The sequence below is a fragment of the Canis aureus genome, chromosome 11 (genome assembly GCF_053574225.1).
Source record: "Canis aureus isolate CA01 chromosome 11, VMU_Caureus_v.1.0, whole genome shotgun sequence".
In the NCBI taxonomy this organism is placed as follows: domain Eukaryota; kingdom Metazoa; phylum Chordata; class Mammalia; order Carnivora; family Canidae; genus Canis; species Canis aureus.
In genome coordinates, this window is record NC_135621.1 from 71594310 (window position 1) to 71617370 (window position 23061).

Here is a 23061-nt window from a genome sequence, read left to right on the forward strand (position 1 = left end):
ACTTTACATGTTATTAACTTATTTTACATTTACACGTACTCTATTTTAGAAGTCATAAAACTAAAGTACATGGTAGAGGCAATGAAGGAAAGAAACAAATTGGATCCAAGAAACACTGGAGAGGAAAAGTCCCAGTGAAGACTGGCTGTTAAATGTGGGAGAGGAGGGCAGCCTGGGTGGCTCAGTGGCTTAGCCCCGCCTTCAGCCCAGGGCATGATCCTGGAGACCTGGGATTGAGTCCCATGTTGGGCTCCCTGCACGAAGCCTATTTCTCTCTTTGCCTCTCTCTCTCTCTCTCTCTCTCCCTCGATCTGTGTCTCTCATGAATAAATAAATAAAATCTTCAGATAGATAGATAGATAGATAGATAGATAGATAGATAGATAGAGGGGATCCCTGGGTGGCTCAGCGGTTTGGCGCCTGCCTTTGGCCCAGGGCGTGATCCTGGAGTCCTGGGATCGAGTCCCACGTCAGGCTCCCGGCAAGGAGTCTGCTTCTCCCTCCTCCTGTGTCTCTGCCTCTCTCTCTCTCTATGTCTATCATAAATAAATAAATAAATAAATCTTTAAAAAAAAAAAAGATAGATTGATAGATAGATAGATAGATAGATAGATAGATAGATAGATAGATAGATAGATAGATATGGGAGAGGAAAGGAAGCCTGAAAATGACTACCAGCCTCTGGGCCTAGTAACTGTGTGCCACTTACCATGTGACAGGACATTGGACGAGGAGCAAATGGGGAAGAGCAGAAGACTGCAAGATGGCGAGTATGTCAAACATCCTTGTGATGTTGTCCACATGAGCAGCTGGATATTGGTCTGGAGAAAGATCTGGGTTTCAACTACATGTAGATGGTTAAGTGGAGCTGTCAGAAAGGTTGAGATCACCTAGGAAGAATATGAAAAAAGAAAAAAAAAGGCCTATAAACAGAATGCTGACATTTAAAACACAACAAGAATCATTTATAACTACAAAAAAATGGAAATACCTTAAAGTCCCTCACTAGGAAAATAGCTAAATAACTAAATACAGTAGCTAAAATGAATGAGAAGTATGTTTACATACCAACATTAAATATTGTCAAGGTACCTTACTGGGTCAAAGAAATACCAAAATGACCCATAAAATGTGACCCCATTTGTGTAAATAAATAAAACATAAAAATAACACTTTTTCTGGATTCATACATATGTATGTAAACACACAGAAAAATGTCTGGTAGGTACAAGTTCCAAACACTAACAGGTTACCACATCTGAGGAATACAAAAATAACTGAAATGGGGTGGGGGGGCGGAACAGGAGAATTCAAAATATCTACAGATTTTAATTTTTAGATTATATTACATTCCATATAAAATTAAAGATCAACTTTTCAAAAAGTAATGGGAATCTCAGGGCACCTAGCTGGCTCATTTGGTAGAGTGTGTGAGTTTGAGCCCCACCTTGGGCACAGAGCTTACTTAAATATAATAATAATGGGGATCTTTGTATTTTCCCCTCCATTTTGCCGTGAACACAAAACTGTTCTAAAAAAAAAAAAAACTCTTAATTTTTTTTTTTTATGGGCAGGAGAGCCTACAAAGGATATCCTTTGCTTCAAATGCTAAACTCTCTCTGTCCCTTCCACCCACAATGGCCTTGGTGTTCAGATTTAGTTTCCCATTTCCCCACATCTGAGATATTAACATGAAGCACCCTAATTCTACGGCCTACCCTGAATCAGCAGACCCAGGCCAAGCCTGACCACCAATTCCCTAGCCTGAGAGTCAGAGTCCCAGGAGGACTGAGACACCAAAGTCTTTTTTTTTTTTTTTAAAGATTTTATTTATTTATTCATGATAGTCACACAGAGAGAGAGAGAGAGAGAGGCAGAGACACAGGCAGAGGGAGAAGCAGGCTCCATGCAGGGAGCCCGATGTGGGATTCGATCCCGGGTCTCCAGGATCGCGCCCTGGGCCAAAGGCAGGCGCCAAACCGCTGCGCCACCCAGGGATCCCGAGACACCAAAGTCTTAAAAAAAAAAAAATGGGAGAGTGAGGGGCACATAGCTGGCTCAGTCAGTAGAGCATGCCACTCTTGATCTCAAGGTTGTAAGTCTGAGCCCCATATTCGGTGTAGAGATTAATTAAAAAATAAAATCTTAAAAAAAAAAACGCCATGGGAGAATGAGTACAGATGCCAACTTCAAGGAGAGGGGTCAGGTGGCCTTGCTGGCTAGCAAGTGTCTCATTGGAGAAAAGGTATTAGAAGATCTGCAAGCAGCTTCACAGTACTGAGGGATGCACCTGGGGAAGAGTCAGGCAAAATCAGGGGAAGTGGTATGGGGTGAATTAAAGAAAGAGCCAGTACCACTTATAAAGATTCCAAGCAAAGTGCCGTAGTATAGGGGAAACCAGTTTCACAACAAAGGGAAGAGAGGAAGCCAAATTCTGTGAAGGAGTTGAGGGCAGGACATGGGGGTATGTGTGTCTAGGGGTAGCTTCACATCAAAGCAGCAATTCCAGGAGGCACAATATAAACCTTTAGAACCTGGAGCAGAGCAGCCCGGGTGGCTCAGCGGTTTAGCGCCACCTTCAGCCCAGGGCGTGATCCTGGAGACCCGGGATTGAGTCCCACATGGGGCTCCCTGCAGGGAGCCTGCTTCTCCCTTTGCCTGTGTCTCTGCCCCTCCCTCCCTCTCTCTCTCTCTCTCTCTGTGTCTCTCATGAATAAATAAAATCTTTAAAAAAAAAAAATAGTAGAAGCTAGAGCAGCAGAAAGAGGCCAAAAACTTGACTCCTTCCTGAAAAGGCGGCTTCTAAAATGAGGAAAAAAGACACTGAAACACTGCCTTTCCTCCTTCAGTAAACCAAAGGCAGCAAGATCATGGCAGATCTCTGATGACTGTACTCTTAACTTTCAACTAAGAATGAAAAACAACATATTTGGTCTACACGTTTTCCTGGTTACCCAAAGACCAAGCACTACCTGGGCCTTACCCAACAGCTGATTCACCATCAATTAGTCTGTATCACAGCCTGCTGAGCCTTACACTTCACACAGTCACATACCAGACTCTAGAAAAAAAACAGTCTGATGTGAGCTGTCAAAGTCCTCTCGGTACCTGACCTCACCCTCTGGGGTAGGTTTCATTTCAAAACTGAAAGGGACAGAGAGCTGGGGAAATCCAAAGATCAACAGAGCAGGAACAGGTGGTTCCCAGCAGAAAAGGGTCCCAGGCTGGAACTCAAAACAGAAACCAGACCATTGATAAGACAGTTTATGATGTCTGTCTCCAAGCCAGATACTTACATGCTTTTTAATATTTACAACAGGGCATGACCGGGCTTATCCAACCACTGACAATTAGATATCAAATTCTCCAAGGATTCAATCAACCTCCTGGCTTTATTAAGTTTTAGAGCTCTGGGATAACTCCAATAACTGGGATACCTTGTGAATTTTATAGTCGTTCAAATGGGCCACATTTTTTATCTATTTAACCTAGTGGGAGGGAAGGGCAGAAGGGGAAGGAGAGAAACGGAGAGAGAGAATCCCAAGTAGATTCTGCGATTCAGGGCTCGAGATCACGACCAGAGCAAAACCCAAGAGTCAGACACCCCACCAAATGAGCCACCCAGGCACCCCAAATGAGCCACATTTTAATCATAATGAACTTTATCATCTCCTCCTCCTCCTCCTTTATCTCCTCAGAAAAATTCTCAATAAAAAATTTCCATATTTTTCATGGTGGCCCTCTCAACAGAACAATACTCAACACAATGAAAGTCTAGTTCAATGAATACAATGAAAGAAATCAAGTGGGAACCCTGGGTGGCGCAGTGGTTTGGTGCCTGCCTTTGGCCCAGGGAGCGATCCTGGAGACCCGGGATCGGGTCCCACGTCGGGCTCCCGGTGCATGGAGCCTGCTTCTCCCTCTCCCTATGTCTCTGCCTCTCTCTCTCTCTATATATGACTATCATAAATAAATTAAAAAAAAAATTAAAAAAAAAAAGAAAAATCAAGTTATTTGCTTGAGATTCACTTTTAACTTAGCTGAGGGATCTCAAGGAAGTCATTTAACCTTTCTGGACTCAGTTTCTTCGCCTGTGAAGTAAGAAGGTTGGAAACAGATGGAAGGAAAGCAATAAAACTTCCTTGAACTAAAAAGGAAAACTTTTTAAGTCTAAATTCAACAAGCAGCAAGCGGAGTTATTTTAAAAAGACATATCTCAAGCATATCAAGGTGAAATGCTAAGCAGAAAGAAAAAATTTACAAACTTCTAAAGAGAAAGAACAAGCAGTTGCTTAAAAAGGAGACAGATTCCTATTGGCATTGGACTTCCCATCTGTATCAATAAAACCTGAAGACAGTAGAAAGCTGCATATAGCCTTTGTAGGGACTAGAACTACCATTTGATAACCCTAAACCCTGCCAAGACATCATTCCTGCATTATGGTAAAACTCAGGCCTGCCCAGCTGGCTCAGTTGGTAAAACATGCAACTCTTGATGAAGGGTTATAAGCTTGAGCCCCACATTGGCTGTAGAGATTACTTAAGAATAAACTCCCGGGGCATCTGGGTGGCTCAGGCAGTTAAGCATCTGACTTGATTTTAGTTGGGATCATGATCTCAGGGTCGTGACACTAAGCCCTACTTTGGGCTCCATGCTCTGCTTGTCTCTCTCTCTCCAAAATGGATAAATAAAATCTTGAACAAAAAAAATAAAAAATAAATTCTTACAAAATACATATATATGAACATACATATACATTCTCTCTCTCACACACACACACACACAACTGGACCATCCATGCCCCTTATCTAAGGAAATCACTCAGAGAAAGAAGCAACCTATTCAAATTAATATTTAAAACTGGAGCAGGGCAACCCAGGTGGCTCAGCAGTTTAGCGCCACCTTCAGCCCAGGGTGTGATCCTGGAGACCCGGGATCAAGTCCCATGCCAGGCTCCCTGTATGGAGCCTGCTTCTCCCTCTGCCTGTGTCTCTGCCTCTGCCTCTGTCTCTCATGAATAAATAAATAAAATCTTTAAAAATTTTTTTAAATAAATAAAACTGGAGTAAAGCTGGGAAAGACAAGTGTGCACAAAACATATTTTCCCTCCCCCAAAAAAGATCTTTTAACGAAGCTGTATCAGATGACTTCTGACTGCCTTTCCAAGCATAAACAGAAACTGTCCTATACACACACTCCGTCCCTCCAAGTCTGGGTTCGTGAGTTGCTCATCACCTAGTGGCCTGATGAAGTAAATGCAGTTTTGTCAAATGCCCGGATAAACTTCCAGCCATTTTGTGAGCTCTGACAGCGTGTACCGGCAACAGGCTAACGTCCTAGAGATTACAAGACTGCAGACCCTCCAGGCTCATACACAACTGCAGAGACTTAGCTCACTATCCACTCATTCCCCAAAGATGTGAGAGGGGCTCATAGTTGTGACTAACCGTAAGTGAAGCATAGATTTGTTGCAAGGCTGCACTTGCAAAGCAGTAAAAAGCAGATTGTTTTTTGTGCCGACCAATTCAAACTGAAAGCAAGTTTAGATGCTATGAGAAACCTGAAAATATGTCTTATAAATAGGAAGACTGTCTTCAAACATTCATAAGATTGGCATGTGGAAAATGGATTATATTTATCCTGTATGGTTCCAGGGGACAGGCCTAAAGGTGATGAGAAGTCATCTCACTTAGATTTCAATTCAAAACAAGAAATAGGGGATCCCTGGGTGGCTCAGCAGTTTAGCGCCTGCCTTTGGCCCAGGGCGCAATCCTGGAGTCCCGGGATCGAGTCCCACATCGGGCTCTTGGGATGGAGCCTGCTTCTCCCTCCTCCTGTGTCTCTGCTCCTCTCTCTCTCTCTCTCTCTCTCTCAATAAATAAGTAAATAAATAAATCTTTAAAAAAAAAAAAAAAAAGAAAGAATATCTTACCAAAGGGAGCTATTCAACATATAATGGGATTCCTCAAGAAGTGATGAGCTCCCCAGCAATGTAGGCATTCAAAAAGAACTTGGTGATCACCCGTTAGGGGGATGATGGAAAGCTCTCCTATAACTGGATAGCAGACAAAAGACAAGGAGATTGATTTTTTTTTTTTTTTAAGATTTTATTCATTCATGAAACACAGAGAGAGGCAGAGACACAGGCAGAGAAAGTCTCCCCACAGGAAGCCCAATGCGGGACTCCATCCCAGGATCCCAGGGTCATGCCCTGAGCCGAAGGCAGAGGCTCCACCACTGAGCCCCCCAGGCATCCTAGGAGATTGACTATTACCTCAAAGACCCTTTCTAATTCCAAGAGTCTATCATTCTAAATAAAACAAAAACAAAACAAACATCACTAATAGAGAGTCCTCCTTCTGCTTTTTTAAGTTCCAACCAGGCAGTACAACACAGTAGGTTGGATACCACTTTCCACTTGAGTAACTATAGACAAATTATTTAACTCTATTTGCCTCACTTTCATTATCTGTAAATTTAGAATAGTAGTTATAAGATTACTATGAAGATTAAATAACAAACTTCTTAACAAAGTACTAACATACAGAAAGTATAGAAAACTGGGAGCTTGTAAAGGGTAGCTTGGGGAGGGGGGAAGGGGGAAAGTGAAACCTAAATGTGCTGCTTGTTTTAGTTATCTGTACCCAACTCTCAACCAAAGCATTCCTGACTGTTGCTGGCCAGAGGCTAGGTTCCCTAGGCAACCAGTCTCAAAAAAGAGCCCAGACCTACCTTCTTCAGGAAGGCGGTATTCTCTGTCCTGAAATCTGGCATCCTCCCAGGCACAAAGAAGGCTCCCTAAAACCTCACAAATACAGTGGCTCCAAAATCAAGGAGCTGAGCAGGTATTAATCTCCTCACTTCAAATGGTCAATGAGTTAGGTGGGATCTCAAAGACCCTCTGGAGTGACCCTTCTGTTTAACGAAGGAGGACAATAAGGCTAAGAAAAGTGAAGTCCTGGATGTGACAGGTTGGTCATAAGGTTAAGACACAGGCCTCCTGGGATCCCTGGTGGCGCAGCGGTTTGGCGCTTGCCTTTGGCCCAGGGCGCGATCCTGGAGACCCGGGATCGAATCCCACGTCGGGCTCCCAGTGCATGGAGCCTGCTTCTCGCTCTGCCTGTGTCTCTGCCTCTCTCTCTCTCTCTCTGTGACTATCATAAAAAAAAAAAAAAAAAAAAAAAAAGACACAGGCCTCCTTTTTTCTAGCCCAGTAGTCAAAATCTTCCCTTTTTCAGATGGGAAAAATAGGACTGGCCCTACTAAGCCATCTGCCCCATACTATGTACTTTACATAGGTAAGAAAAGAATAAAACGGTAGAGTGTAGAGGTTAAAAATTGGACTCGAGAGCCAGATTGCATATTCAAATCCCATCACTATGTGAGTTTAAGCATGTTTCCCAAACTCTGTTTCTATAAAATAGGGATAGGAGTGACTACCTTACAAGGTTACATCAAGGAATAGATGAGATAACCCATGTCAATGCACTGCACATAAAGTGCTCAATGTATACACTGCTCTGCTTCTTATCATTACCAGTTGTATTAGGAAAGACAATCATAGTAACAAAAGAGATAGGACAAGCTCCTATTTAGGTCCAAAAACAGTACAGTACGATTCAGGTGTTTATTCAGCTCCATTTCCTGGCCCCAGCCAGGGAACACTCAACCCCTCAGAAGACGACCATAACTGACTCATCATTCTTTCATTTCTTTGGATCTAGGGAAGAATTACCTCAAAGAATAACCAGTATGTGCTATGGTGATATGATGCATCAGATCACAAATACAAGCTCATGTAGGTCTGAACTCATGTGACCTTCAGATCTATGCTCACCCCAAGTTGGACAAAATGCAGTTCATGTCCAGTCTCTTCCCTTCAATCCATGATGGTGGTACAGTATAACGGCAGGAAACACGGGTGCTAGCTGGAGTGCCTGGGTGGCTCAGCCGTCAGACCATGCAACTCTTGATCTCAGGATAGTAAGTTCAAGCCCCATGTTGGGTGTGGAGCCTATTTGAAAAAAGAAAAAAGAAAAAAGAAAAGAAAAGAAAAGAAAAGAAGAAAAAAGAAAAGAAAAGAGAAAAGAAAAAAGAAAGGAAAGGAAAGGAAAGGAAGAGAAGAAAGAAAGGGAAGGAAGGAAGGAAGGAAGGAAGGAAGGAAGGAAGGAAGGAAGGAAGGAAGGAGAAAAAGAAAAAGAAAAAGAAAAAGAAAAAGAAAAAGAAAAAGAAAAAGAAAAAAGAAACAAGAGCCCTGGAGTTTGCCTGCCCAGGAGCCAATTACTGTCCTGTCATTCATTTGCTACTTCACTTAGGCATATTTTACCTCTTTCTAAGCCTCTGTTTCTCCATCTATTTTAATTATTATAACGGTGACATTTGGTGAGCACACTCTATGTGCCAAGCACTATGCTAAGCACTTTACATGGCTTGCATCATTGAATTGTCACAACCTCGTGAGGCAGGTACTATTACCACCCTCATTTTACAAAGGAGGAAAAAGTTTTTTCTAATTCAAGGCCATACATCTAGTTAGTGACAAAGCTGAGACGTCAGGACAGGATGTCTGACCTCAGAGTCGATGCTCCTTCACTGTTCTCCTCCTCATAGCCCCAGCCTATGGTTGCTATGCTGTTAAAATAAGACAATCTACATAAAGTGCCTGGTTCTTCAATTAGCCATTACTATTATTGCTGTTATTCTCATCATCCATCCCTTTGAGCCTATTCAAATACTACTTTCTGAGTTCCAACTTCACCTAAAAGGAAATGGTTATCTGCCTGTACCTAGACACCATCTCACTGGGCAGCCAAGGGTGGGGTTCTAGTATCTCCCTGCTCTCATAATACAGGCGTTATGTATCTGGGTAGAAAGACAAGGAAATCTTATCTATAAACCTCCTACTCTAAAGCAGCTCTTTCTGCCCGTGGGTCCTGCCGCATGCTTTAATAAAATCACCTTTGAAAAATAAATAAATAAATAAATAAAATAAAAAATGAAATCACCTTTGTGTACCAAAAACAAAACAAAACCTCCTACTCTATAAAAAATAATATATTAACGTTTTTGTTTTAAGATTTTATTTATTTATTCATGACAGACACAGAGAGAGAGAAGCAGAGACATAGGCAGAGAAAGAAGCAGGCTCCATGCAGGGAGCCCAACATGGGACTCAACCTCGGAACCCTAGGATCAGGCCCTGGCCTGAAGGCAGGTGCCAAATCACTGAGCCACCCAGGGATTCCCCCCTTTTTGTTTTTAAAAATAAAATTTTCAGGGGCACCTGGGGGGCTCAGTGGTTGAGCATCTGCCTTTGGCTCAGGTCATGATCCAGGAGTCCTGGGATCAAGTCTCACATCAGGTTCCCCACAGGAAGCCTGCTTCTCCCTCTGCCTGTGTCTCTCCCTCTCTGTGTATCTCATGAATAAATAAAATCTTTTAAAAATAAACAAAATTTAAAAAAATAAAATAAAGCTTCACTACTTTCACTAGAACAGAAACCTACACTTGATAAAAATTTTTTTCAAGGGGCGCCTGGGTAGCTCAGTTGGTTGAACGTCCAACTTTTGATTTTAGCTCAGGTCCTGATCTCTCAGGGTCATGGAATCGAGACCCCTACTGGGCCCCACGCTCGGCAGGGGGTTTGCTTGAAATTCTCTCTGTCCTCCCCACACACACACTCTCCTGCTCTTTCTCTCTCAAACACATAAATCTTTAAAAAACTTTTTTTTTCGAAATAGAAATATATACTATTCGCTACAAAAAAGAAACTGTCCTTGGGGTGCCTGGGTGGCTCAGCTGGTTAAGTGGTCAACCCCTGATTTGGGTTCAGGTCACGATCTCAGGGTTGCGGGATCGAGTCGCATGTCAGGCTCCGTGCTGGGCATGGTCTGCTTGAGATTCTCTTTCTCCATCTGCCCAACATCCCCAAAAGAAATTATCCTCTATCTTTCCCCTTTTCACCCCCCCATTCCCAAAATCAGGCTTTATTTACTCATTCAATCCTCACAAGGAGATAGAGGTCATTCATCATTATCGCCATTTGACAAGTGCAGAACCTGAGGTTCTGAGAGGTTTATTTATTTTTATTTTTATTTTTTTAGATTTTTATTTATTTATTCATAGAGATGCAGAGAGAGAAAGAGGCAGAGACACAGGCAGAGGGAGAAGCAGGCACCATGCAGAGAGCTCGACGTGGGACTCGTGGGACTCGATCCAGGGTCTCCAGGATCACGCCCTGGGCTGCAGGCGGCGCCAAACCGCTGCACCACTGGGGCTGCCCTTCTGAGAGGTTTATAACCAGTTATACATGGGTGACCAGGGTTTCTAGAAAAGAACTTTCAGATATGGAGAAAAGTAGAGATAGTAAACTCCTTCACTTATCCAGAGAAGAAGTGGCTATGATAGAGGGTTCCTAGAAGATATCTAAGTGAACCAAGACTGACACCAGGATTTTAAAGAAACTCCTACTCTAATAAGACACGATCAAACACAAACTGTAACCCAAAAAGCAGTAATGCAGTAAGCTATCAGCAATCCTGCCCTCCAAGAAACAATACAAATTATCAATAAGCCTGACAAAGTAGGACTTCATCTCTGAAGAGATCCATACTCTTGTAAACCAGTCTTTACCTCCCCAATTCCTTTTTTTTTTTTTTAAGATTTTATTTATTTATTCATGAGAGACACACAGAGAGAGGCAGAGACACAAGCAGAGGGAGAAGCAGGTTTCCTGTGGGGAGCCCGATGTGGGACTAGATCCTGGGACCCCAGGATCACGCCCTGGGCCAAAGGCAGACACTCAACCACTGAGCCACCTGGGCATCCCAACCTCTCCAATTCCAACATGATGTATCACCTTACCTGTTAACACAGCACTATTCAGGTCAAAATAAACATTTTTTAGACTGAGCTACTTGAAGGCAGAAACAACGTTACTCATATAGATCTTTCCCTCATTATTTGGTACACCCTCTATACACTCAATACATTTTTATGTAAAATTTGAAAAACATATTCATTCAATTCCCATGTGCTAGGCACTATTCTAGGAAATAGTGATATAGCAACAAACAAAACAAAGCCCTAGCCATCGTGAAATTTACATTCCAGTGACCAATAATAAGCAAACTATAAATAAGAGAAAGTCTAGAACAATGCCTGGCACATAGCAGCCATCCCACAATAAATATAAAAATAATGAATGAATACATTAAACAGTGTTTAGTTCTGTGGAGAAAAAAAAAAAGTAGAGAAAGGGAAGAGTGAAAGCAGAGAGCAGGAGATGGCTTTTACTTTAAAGAAGATGGTCAAGAAATGCTTCACAAACTAGATGACACAGCAGAAACCCGGAGGAGGTAAGGCAGGAGGCCACACTGGTGGCTGGAAGAAGCCTTCCAGGGAAAGAATACAACTATGGAAGTCCAAGGTTTGGCAGGTTGGAGCAACTGCAAGGAGACTAACGCGTCCAGAGCATCAGGGAAAAGTACTAGGTGAGGTCAGAACAGCAGCGAGAGGTGCTGCTGAAGATCCTGTGTAGCCTCCTAGACCACTGAAGGACTTTAACATTTTAAGATTTTATTTATTTATTCATGAGAGATACAGAGAGAGGCAGAGACACAGGCAGAGGGAGAAGCAGGCTCCATGCAGAGAGTCCAATGTGGGACTCGATCCCCGGCCTCTGGGGTCACGCTGAGCCACCCAGGCGTCCCAGGACTTTAATTCTTAACATGGGTGGGACCCAGTTTTCAACAGAGGAGTGGTATGGTTTGATACACACGTAATTGGATCACCCTGGTCACTGTTCAGACTAGACCGAGGAAGACCATTTAGAAGTCTACACCAAAAGAAGCAGGGGAGGGGATGAGAAGTGTCCAGATGCTCAATCACCTGAGCCAATCAGGAGCTCCCAGAGGTACCCATTTGAGAGAAGTTTCAGAATTAATTTGATGAATATGGTTTGGCTTAGGAAGTTATTAAGTAACCAAGTGGAGAGGATATTCTGTAGGCAGCTGGATAGGAGTCTTGAATTCAGGGGGAAGATATCCACGCTAATAATATACACTTGAGTTGTCAGGATACAAATGGTGTTTAAAGTCTTGAAAGAGATCATCCAGGGAATGAGCATAAACAGAGAAGGGATGATCAGAATACTCCACCATTAGAGACTAAGGAGATAAGGAGAACTCAGCCTGAAAAGGGAGGATGGGGTTGACAAGGAGGGGCCAGTGAGGCAGGGGGAGAAGCAGGGGAGTGGCATCTTGGAACCCAGATGAAACTAAAGTGCAAGGAGGGAGTGTCAGGTGCCACGGAAAGGTCAACATGACTGAGGAATGACCACTGAACCTGTGTGCTATTTTCTAAGCACGTTCTTCCCTACTCCACGCAAAGTACTTCTTTTCTTTTTAATCCAGGTAAAATCCCAGTATTGTCCAATGAATACACATAGGTTTTTATTTAATGCAACTCTAACCGCGTCTCAAAAAACAAAAACCAAAAGTCAATGTGCTTAATCCGGACACAACAGATTTTACACAGCAAATAATGCTGAACAAATGCTTTGTCTGGTTGAATTCATTGTGTCTCTGAAAACAAAGTTCCCAACCAAGTCTTGCTAGCGCTCAGTGGGTGGGATCAGAGAAATGCTCCATCTAAATGTATTTCTTTTGTTCTGCTATAAAGTAGCAATTATTCTTGAACTCCTTTCCCTCTTTACTCAAACATCCTACCGAGGATGACCCTAAATTTCCACACGCACCCCTCTTTGAAATCAAAGCAGAACACAATCACATCCAAAACTTGGATACTAAAGGGATATACCAGGAGGGGGGGGGCCTGGGCACCTCCAACACTTCAGCATCTGACTTCCACTGGGTCATGATCTCAGGGTCCTGGGATCAAGCCATTTTGGGCTTCCTGCTCAGCAGGGAGTCGGCTTCTCTGTCTCTCTCCCCCCACACACACCCCATCCCTCCCCACTGCCCATTCTCTCTAGGGATATGCTATTTCCTACCCTTTCTTTCCTTTGCTGATTCAAAAACTGCTTTATTTACATTTTCTCCTTAGAATCTCTATCTGGGGCAGCCCCGGTGGCTCAGCGGTTTAGCGCCACCTTCAGCCCGGGCATGATCCTGGAGAACCAGGATCGATTCCCAGTCGGGCTCCCTGCATGGCGCCTGCTTCTCCCTCCACCTGTGTCTCTGCCCACCCCCCTCTCTCATGAATAAATAAATAAAATCTTAAAAAAAAAAAAAAAAAAAAGAATCTCTATCTGGAAGTACAATTTCTGATGTCTTTATCTTTAAATGAGAATTACTGCTACAAAATAAGACTTGAACTTTCTGTGCTCTGGTAAGCATAATCAAGTCTCAATAACGTACACTTCTGAAACAGTAGAACAAGAATCACCAAAAACTGGATCAAGCCTTTCTGAAATACCTTCAACGTCTGAATGGACTGTGAGCCTTTGCTTCCAAGTTACCCTTTTCTGCCCTCCACCTTGCAATGTGCCAACTTGGGACAGCCTGAATGCCAACTTCCCTAGGTAGCCTTTCTGGATTCCCCCCAAAGCTGAATCAGGATCCTCTTCGGAGCCCACAGCATCTTCTGCTTACTCATATTCTAATACTTCAATGTACTGTACTGCAAATCTGTTTACTTATCACTGTCCTTCTCCAGATCATAAACATTTGCAAGCGAGGACAGATCTCAAGTCATTTTTGCATCCTTCGTGTTTGGGACATATCAAGCAATCAGTAAGTATTTGCTGACTGCGGTGTGCAACTGGCTAGGATGGTAGAGCATGGGACTCTTGATCTCAGGCTCCTGGATTCAAGCCCCATGCTGGGAATACAGTCGATGTAAAAAAATAAAAAAAATAAGAAAAAAGTATTTGCTAACATAAAATTTGACCCGGAATACTTTATGTGATTTTTGTAGCACATTTTCCTTGATAAACCAATTAAATTCAAGGAGACCAATATTAAAATTACTGGCATCTGGGGCACCCAGGTGACTCAGTCATTTGAGCATCTACCTTCGGCTTGGGTCATGATCCTAGGATCCTGGAATCGAGCCCTATGTGGGGCTTTCTGCACAGAGGGGAGACCGCTACTGCTTCTGCTTCTCCCTCTGCCTGCTGCTCCCCTTGCTTGTGCGTGCTCTGTCAAATAAATAAAAAATTACTGGCATCTAATTACATTGCCAGCCATAGCAGAAACAAAGAAATTTCCCCTATCTGATATTGGAAAGAGAGAATAAAAAAGAGACGTGGTGCTCAGGAGTCCTCCTACCAGCTGTTCTTTCTTGGTGCAAGACAGCAGCCTCTGCTTCCCACACTACATGAGGGCCAAATGGACCTCTGAATGGTTTTCTTCACATCCCTTCCATGGATCCTGTGTTCTCCTCTTCCCTGGTCCTTTGTTTTTCCTTTCCTTTTTTTTTTTTTTTTTTTTTTAATTTTTATTTATGATAGTCACACAGAGAGAGGCAGAGACATAGGCAGAGGGAGAAGCAGGCTCCATGCACCGGGAGCCCGACGTGGGATTCGATCCAGGGTCTCCAGGATCACGCCCTGGGCCAAAGGCAGGCGCTAAACCGCTGCGCCACCCAGGGATCCCTGTTTTTCCTTTTTTTACCTTTTTTCCTTCCATTTTCTATACTTTGCATTAGCACTCTTGTTATTTTCCCTTTAACTTTTCTCTGCACTCCCTTCCTTCGTGCTTTATTTCAGTCAGAGTAACCCTGGGGAATCCATTGGGATTACTTTCTCCAACTAGGAGAACTTAGGACAGGAATGTTGCTGTAGGGCAGCCCGGGTGGCTCAGCAGTTTAGCACCGCCTTCAGCCCAGGGCCTGATCCTGGAGACCCAGGATCCAGTCCCACGTCGGGCTCCATGTGGAGCCTGCTTCTGCCTCTCTCTCTCTCTCTTTCATGAATAAATAAAATTTAAAAATATTTAAAAAAAAAAAAAGAATGTTGCTGTATCTCCCAGAAACTTCTGTAAGGCACACCAATGTACTTTATATTTCTGAGGAACCCAGTAATAACCCCCTAACAGCAGCACAAGGTCTTCAGCATATAAGATTATTATTACTACTCTCGTTACTAACCACAAAATGGGTAGGAAATATTACTTAGGTTAAGAGCACCTGGGCGGCTCAGTAGGTTAAGTGTATGATTCTTAGTTTTGGCTCAGGTTGTGATCTCAGGATCCTAAGATTGAACCCTAAGCTGCACTCTGTGCTCAGCACAGGGTCTGCTTAAGATTCTCTCTCCCTCTCTCTCTGCCCCTCCCCCTGCCTCTCTCTTGTGCATGGGCTCTCTAAAATAAATAAATCTTAAAAAAAAAAAAAAAAACGGGCAGCCCCGGTGGCGCAGCGGTTTAGCGCTGCCTGCAGCTCAGGGCGTGATCCTGGAGACCCTGGATTGAGTCCCGCGTCGGGCTCCCTGCATGGAGCCTGCTCCTCCCTCTGCCTGTGTCTCTGCCTCTCTCTCTCACTGTGTCTCTATGAATAAATAAATAAAATCTTTAAAAAAAAAAAACAAACCACCCACAAGTAATAGGGCACCTGAGTGGCTCAGTCCATTAAGAATCTGCCTTTGGGGCAGCTCCGGTGGCGCAGCGGTTTAGCGCCGCCTGCAGCCCAGGGTGTGATCCTGGAGACCCTGGATCAAGTCTCACGTCAGGCTCCCTACATGGAGCCTGCTTCTCCCTCTGCCTGTGTCCCTGCCTCTCTGTGTGTCTCTATGAATAAATAAAATCTTAAAAAAAAAAAAAAAAAGAGAGTCTGCCTTTGGCTCAGGTCATGAGCTCAGGGTCCTAGGACTGATCCCTGATTGGGGTCCTCGCTCAGTGAGAAGTCTGCTTCTGCTTCTCTGTCTCCCTCTGCTCCTCCCCACCACTCATGCTCTCTCTCAAAAAGATAAATAAAATCTTATAGGGATCCCTAGGTGGCGCAGCGGTTTGGCGCCTGCCTTCGGCCTAGGGCGCGATCCTGGAGACCCAGGATCGAATCCCACATCGGGCTCCCGGTGCATGGAGCCTGCTTCTCCCTCTGCCTGTGTCTCTGCCTCTCTCTCTCTCTCCCTCTGTGACTATCATAAATAAATAAAAATTAAAAAAAAAAATTATATAAAAAAATAATAATAATAAAAAAATAAAATAAAATAAAATCGAGAAAAAAGACAAGTAGTAATTTAAAAATAAGCTGGTAAACATCACTTAAAATATGCACATATTATACATATATACACACACACACACATATGTACCTTAGGCTGTCCTCTGCAGTAACCCAGAAAGTGACAGTCAAGGCCCTCTCAACTTACTATAATTTCAAACAAAAGAAAAATGAAACGCTAAGCCTAAACGGGTTTTGAAAAAAATGCTGCTTGTTGGTAGGGCAAATTTCAAAAGCTCTAGTATACTTGCTGGACCAGGTAGATTAGGGGGAGAAAATGTGGTCCCTGCCTCCAGAGTTTCCAGAGGAATAATTCCTACCACTTCCAAATCCATAAATGTAAACATTAGAGAAAAAGAGAAAAGAGATTTTCTTAAACCAAAAAAAAATCAGAAACCTAACCTAAGTGGCCTGGATGCTCCAAGACAGAAAAATTAAGCCTGGATTAAAAGCTTTTTGAGTTAAAAATAGAAGTATTCTATATGTCAGAGCGCCAGAGGCCAGGAAGAACAAGACACAACCAGAAGTCAGAAGATCCAGCTCAGGTACCGACAAGCTGTGTAACTTGGGCAAATCCCTTCACTCTTCGATCCACAGATGGCTCTTCCATAAAGTGGGCATAATAATACTTTCCTGGCAAAGCTGTTTATGATGATTAAGTAAATAATGTGAAGTCACTTCAAGATATTTCACATAACGTGCCAATGTAAAGTCAAAGTAAACAAAAACCCTTCCTCTGAAAGGAATATAAATCCTGTGGTTCAATTTCCAAAGTCTAGGCCTGACTCACCTTCACAACCTCATTAAAATCCTTAACTACATGCAGTCATTCAATGGGAAAAGCAGAGTCATGCATGAGACTCCAGAGGAGGGGCAGCGACTACTTAGTCAATTGTTCTGTATCTCAGTGGCTTCATCTGTAAAATGGGTGGTGTTGAATTCAAACATCCACAAGATAGCGCAGGTCTGAGGAAGGGAGTGGAGAATTTACCGTAAGTGAGTAAAACGTTTACATAATCCTCCCCCCCCTCCACCCCCAAGACAAAGAACCAAAATCATCAAATATTACTTACTCCCCAGACAGAATTAGAAGACAGACTCAATCCCTTGTTTTACAGATGGGAACCCCACAGCCGCCTTGAACTGGGTTATAACCCTCTCAAAGCTAGACACTGGCAGAGCTGGAGCCACACACCCCCAAGGCCAATGGCCTCTTTACCAGACTTCCGGGTCACCCACAGCACCCGTAGCCTATATAACACACATTACAATTGAATCAACAGCTAAATGTGGCCTATGGGGGACAGAGAGGGCTGCAGGACTCAGGACTCAGGGGGGTATGGGACCGAGGCTGAGAGCTGGGAAGCAAAAGTCTGTATTGAGATTGAAGATAAGATCCTAGAATTACTCAGATAAGAAAAAATTAATGGAAATTTTCAAACAAAAAAGGTTTAAAATAGGCAGTCTTGGGAAGAAAGACCCAATGTATCCAATTTTCTTTAGGGAAAATAAATGTGTGGCAGATTTAGAGGACCAGAGTATTTTGAAGCCGGCTATAATTCTTAATTACATACAATTTTTCTTGTTGTCTCCTGAGTTTTTTACTAATAATTCCAATTCCCTCAACAATTCTGTCTCCCCTACAAGATGACCCTCCGTAGACTACATCTTGCATAGTAGTAAATATACAGACTCTGAATTCAGGCTGCCTAGATTCAAATCCTTTTACTACTTCGTAACTGTGCCTTAGACAAAATCCTTCACCTCTGTGTATCTCTGAAAATGGAGACGAACATCACTCCCATCTCCCATCTCAGAGGTCTTTGTAAGGACTAAATGTGCACATTACTCATTTGGGTCACAACCTAATAATGGGTTTTTCATCATTTTAGTTTTGATGCGCCTTTTTATTTCGCATTGAAGCACAGAAATTGCCAGAGTACACTGCGCTAAGTATTGTTTTGCAAACATTTTGTTCCTGTGTTATGTACTTGTGCATGCGATTTATTTTGTGAAATGCAGCTTATGGTGGTTTGCTTTTAAAACTGTTGGGGAGGGGGATCCCTGGGTGGCTCAGCGGTTTGGCACCTGCCTTTGGCCCAGGGCGGGATCCTGGGGTCCCGGGATCGAGTCCTGCGTCGGGCTCCCTGCATGGAGCCTGCTTCTACTCTGCCTGTGTTCTCTGCCTCTCTCTCTATATGCCTATCATGAATAAATGAAAAAAAAATTTTTTAATTCTTTTTTTTTTAATTTTTTTAATTCTTAAAAAAAAATAAAATAAAACTGTTGGGGAAAAGAAAAAGAAATGTTGGGGCATGCGGCTGGCTCAGTTGACCGAGTGTGCAACTCTTGATTTGGGGGTTCTGAATTGAAGCCCCACGCAGGGCGTAGAAATGACTTAAAATATTTAAAATAATAAAATATCAGGGGCGCCCGGGTGGCTCAACAGTTGAGCGTCGGCCTTTGGCCGAGGGCGTGACCCCGGGGTCTCAGGATCGAGTCCCCCGTCGGGCTCCGTGCGTGGAGCCTGCTTCTCCCTCTGCCCGTGTCTCTGCCTCTCTCTGTGTGTCTCTCATGAATAAACAAGTAAAATCTTAAAAAAAAAAATAAGGAAATACCACGGCCCCTGAGCTGACGTGAAGTGAAGCTCCCAGCGGCGCCGGGCTGAGGAAGGCCGCGGCGCGGTGGCGGGGGGCTGCCGTGTACGCACCTACAGGGCCGTCTGTAGAACCGCACCCGGGGGCCGGCGGCCGCTCGGGAACGACGCCGCGGGCAGCAGCCGGAGGGCGGGCACCGGGCACAGGCTCCTGGGGCGCCTGCACGTCGTTGGGCTAAACCGAGGGCCTCACAGGCTCACAGGCCTCACGCGCTCCGTCAGGGGAAGGCAGCGGAGGCCTGGCGCCCGGGGGGGGGGGGTCCCAGCGTCTCACGGGGCGGGGGCGGCGGCGGCGGCGGCGGGGCGCACCGGGAGCTCCCCCGCGGAGCTCACCTCACCTCGGCGTCGCCGCCCGGCCCAGCGACCGAGGCTGCGCACGTGCTCCCGGCGGCGGCGGTGGCGGCGGCGGCGGCCTGCGCTCCGGGCCTCGGTCTCTCGGGCCTGGGGGCTCCGTCTGTGGGGAGAGCGGCAGAGACAACAGCTACGTCAGAGGCGCGTGAAAACGGAGCCCGCGTGCGTGCGGCTGGCGCCTCGCGCCCTCCCCGCGGCCCGCCCCGCCTGCGGGGAAACTGAGGCCCGCCAGCCATCGGGCCCGGGGCCCCGTGGAGACGCGCTTTTCTCCTATTTTATTCGCTGCGGCCCGTCTGTGCGGCCCGTTCCGCGGCCTCGGAGCCTGGGCGCCCTTGTCCCCGCGTGGGGGCGGAACACGCACGAGGCCTGGGCGCCGGGCCCGCACACGCCTCCACCTAAGCGAGTGGGGGACACGCGCTACGACCCGGCCGCCGGGGCCGCAGCAGGGCGGGCGGCGCGCCCGGGAGCGCTCCCCGCCCCCCCTCGCGGCGGCGACGAATCCAGGCCACGTGCCGCCATTTTGTGTTCTGGAAACATGGCGGCCACGCCGCGGTGGGGGGGGAGGAGGGCGCCACGTTGGCCGCCGGCCCCGAGGCCCCCGCCGCGCCGCGCCGCGCCTCGCTCGTCTGTCTGGGCGCCGCCCGGTGCGGCTCGGCCGAGGCGGCGGCGGGGGGACGGCGGCGAACGCACACGGGCCGCCGCGCCGCCTTCCCTCCGCGAGAGGGGCGCGCGCGGGCGGGCGGGCGGGGAAGGCCTTCCAAGATGGCGGGGCCGCCCCGAGGGGAGCGTCGCGGGCAGGGCCCTCCGCACCGCCCGGCGCGGCCCCACGTGCGGCCATTGTCTTCAGGGTCTGACGAGGCCGCCACGACCGAAGGGACCCCGGGAGGCGGGGTTTCCGCAGGCTCGGCCGCAAGGAACTTGCAAAATGCAAACAAAGCATTATGTAAATGGACGCCATGCCGGCGGTGGCTGTTTTGTTGTTGTTTTTTTTTCTCCTCTTCTTCCCTCCCGCCGCCCCCCTCCCGGCCGCGGCTCCACAGTCCCCAGAACCCTCGGGCGGGGGTCGGCGGGGCCCTCCGCGGCCGCTGGGCGCAGGGGTGGGGGGGGGCGGGGGCGCCCGCGCTGCGGAGACCGAGGCCCCACGTGCCCGCCCGCGCGCGCCCGCGCCCGCGCCGCAGGCCTCGCCCGGCCGCCCCTCCCCCCCGGAAGAGCGCGGCCGCCCCGCCCGCCGCCCCACACCCCGGCGCAGGCGCGCTGGCCGCCTCACGCGCACGTTTTAAACCCGCGGCGTCCCGGCGGCGCCTGCAGTGGCCGCCGGGGCTGCCCGTGTCGCTGCGCTCCGGACGCCCTTCCCGAGGCGGGAAAGTGACGTGTCGCCCCCGTTGAGCACACTGACCCCGTCCCGGCGCGCGCCGGCGCCGCCCGCGCCCGCCACCCACATGTCGGTGTCGCGGCCTCGCCGGGCTCGCGGCGCCCGCCCCCCGCCCCCCGCCCGCGCGCGGGCCCTCCCGGCAGCGCGCGGCGGCGGCGGCGGCGGCGGCGGCGGCGGCGGCCCGGGGGGCGGGCCCGAGCGCGGGCGCGCGGAGGGCGGCGCAACCTCGTGACCTAGAAAAGACGGGTCCTCGCTTTTTTTTCGAGGGGTCCTGCGCGGCAAGCACTTCCGGGGTCAGAGGGTACGCGGGGTTGAAAGCGGGCTTCCCGCCCCGCCCAGACCGCCGAGGCTGCCGCCGGAGTCGCCACCGCCGCGCCCTCGCCCACCCGCCCGCCCGCCGCTCCCGGCCCCGCTCGCCCCCGCCGCCGCCGCCGCCCGCCCCCGGACGACGCCGCGGCCTCCCGCCCGCGCCCGCTCGCCCCCGCGGCCCCCGCTCGCCTCGCGCCGGCCGTTCCGGGCCTACGGCCCCCTCCCCCCGCCGCCGCCGCCGCCGAGCCTTGACCACGTAACGAGCCCAACTCCCCCGAACGCCGCCCGCCGCTCGCCATGGATGCCGGAGTGACTGAGAGCGGACTCAACGTGACTCTCACCATTCGGCTGCTCATGCACGGGAAGGAAGTGGGGAGCATCATCGGGAAGAAAGGGGAGTCGGTGAAGAGGATCCGCGAGGAGAGCGGCGCGCGGATCAACATCTCGGAGGGCAACTGCCCCGAGCGGATCATCACCCTGACGGGCCCGACCAATGCCATCTTCAAGGCCTTCGCCATGATCATCGACAAGCTGGAGGAAGACATCAACAGCTCCATGACCAACAGCACGGCGGCCAGCAGGCCCCCGGTCACCCTGCGGCTCGTGGTGCCGGCCACGCAGTGCGGCTCGCTCATCGGCAAGGGCGGCTGCAAGATCAAGGAGATCCGCGAGAGCACGGGCGCCCAGGTGCAGGTGGCGGGGGATATGCTGCCCAACTCGACCGAGCGGGCCATCACCATCGCGGGCGTGCCGCAGTCGGTCACCGAGTGTGTCAAGCAGATCTGCCTGGTCATGCTCGAGACGCTCTCCCAGTCCCCGCAGGGGAGAGTCATGACCATCCCGTACCAGCCCATGCCGGCCAGCTCGCCGGTCATCTGCGCGGGCGGCCAAGACCGCTGCGGCGACGCGGCCGGCTACCCGCACGCCACCCACGACCTGGAGGGGCCGCCCCTGGACGCCTACTCGATCCAAGGACAACACACCATCTCTCCGCTCGACCTGGCCAAGCTGAACCAGGTGGCAAGACAACAGTCTCACTTTGCCATGATGCACGGCGGGACGGGATTCGCCGGAATTGACTCCAGCTCTCCCGAGGTGAAAGGCTATTGGGCAAGTTTGGATGCGTCCACCCAAACCACCCATGAACTCACCATTCCAAATAACTTAATTGGCTGCATAATCGGGCGCCAGGGCGCCAACATTAATGAGATCCGCCAGATGTCCGGGGCCCAGATCAAAATTGCCAACCCGGTGGAAGGCTCCTCTGGTAGGCAGGTTACTATCACTGGTTCTGCTGCCAGTATTAGTCTGGCCCAGTATCTAATCAATGCCAGGCTCTCCTCCGAGAAGGGCATGGGGTGCAGCTAGAACGGTGTAGGTCCGCTTACAAACCACCACCACCACCACCACCCCACCCGCCCCCCCCAACCCCCCACCCCCACCCCCTTTCTGCTGTTTTCCCATGATCCAACTGTGTAATTTCTGGTCAGTGATTCCAGGTTTTAAATAATTTGTAAGTGTTTCAGTTTCTACACGACTTTATCATCTGCTAAGAATTTAAAAAAGGAAAAAAAAGAAATCACATTTCTCTGTTCAGCTGTTAACGCTGGGATCCATATTTAGTTTTATAAGCTTTTCCCTGTTTTTAGTTTCGTTTTGGGTTTTTGGCTCATGGATTTTATTTCTGTTTGTCGATAAGAAATGTTAAGAGTGGAATGTTAATAAATTTCAGTTTAGTTCTGTAATGTCAAGGATTTAAAAATTAAAAAATGGATTGGTTAAAAAATGCTTCATATTTGAAAAAGCTGGGAACTGCTATCTTGAACTCTTTGTTGGTGGTTTTTTTTTTCCTTCCCCCCCCCCCACCCCAATCCCTTTAGCGTTAAGGCCTTTGTAGGGAGAAGGGTGGGCCCGTCTCTGGTGTTCTCTCCAGCCCTTTTCACCTACTGGTAGGATTCCATTCCCTTTCTGTCCCAACAAAGGAACACGGCAGGCTGGGCCTGCTCTGGGATATTTGCAGACAGTGGGGCTCCCCGGGAGGGTGACATCCCTCCAGCCAAGTTCCAGAGAGAGGCCTCTGCCCATTTCTCTGGTAGAAAACAAGGGTTTCCTCAGATGGAAAAAAAAGTATGCCCATTCGGTAGGAACTCCGATGAATGGCAGCGCGTCCTCCCGGCCGGCCGGCCCCAC

The 23061-nt window shown here is 47.9% G+C and overlaps 2 protein-coding genes across 51 annotated transcripts in view; one reads left to right on the top strand and one right to left on the bottom strand.

The window, feature by feature from the left end:
* Window positions 1-20297, bottom strand: part of LOC144324354 (uncharacterized) — a 91892-nt gene extending 71595 nt beyond the window's left edge. For 25 of the 50 annotated variants that reach the window (XM_077915778.1, XM_077915767.1, XM_077915776.1 and 22 more), the window contains exons 1-6: window positions 19552-20297; window positions 19178-19293; window positions 16974-17149; window positions 7839-8015; window positions 5934-6056; window positions 710-890 (exon numbers count right to left, since the gene is read on the bottom strand). In XM_077915778.1, the coding sequence (XP_077771904.1) occupies window positions 17068-17149; window positions 19178-19293; window positions 19552-20148 (795 nt within the window). In that variant the 5' untranslated portion in view covers window positions 20149-20297 and the 3' untranslated portion in view covers window positions 710-890; window positions 5934-6056; window positions 7839-8015; window positions 16974-17067. Of the gene's footprint in view, window positions 1-709; window positions 891-5933; window positions 6057-6096; window positions 7156-7838; window positions 8016-16973; window positions 17150-18271; window positions 18386-18893; window positions 19087-19172; window positions 19528-19551 lie in introns of those variants that run through there. The other 25 variants (XR_013389898.1, XR_013389911.1, XR_013389910.1 and 22 more) reach the window with 17 other exon arrangements.
* Window positions 20298-21030: 733 nt separating this feature from the next.
* Window positions 21031-22696, top strand: PCBP1 (poly(rC) binding protein 1). Its single transcript, XM_077915788.1, has one exon. The coding sequence runs from the start codon at window positions 21169-21171 to the stop codon at window positions 22237-22239; it is 1071 nt and encodes a 356-aa protein (XP_077771914.1). The 5' UTR covers window positions 21031-21168; the 3' UTR covers window positions 22240-22696.
* The last annotated feature ends 365 nt before the right edge of the window (window positions 22697-23061 follow it).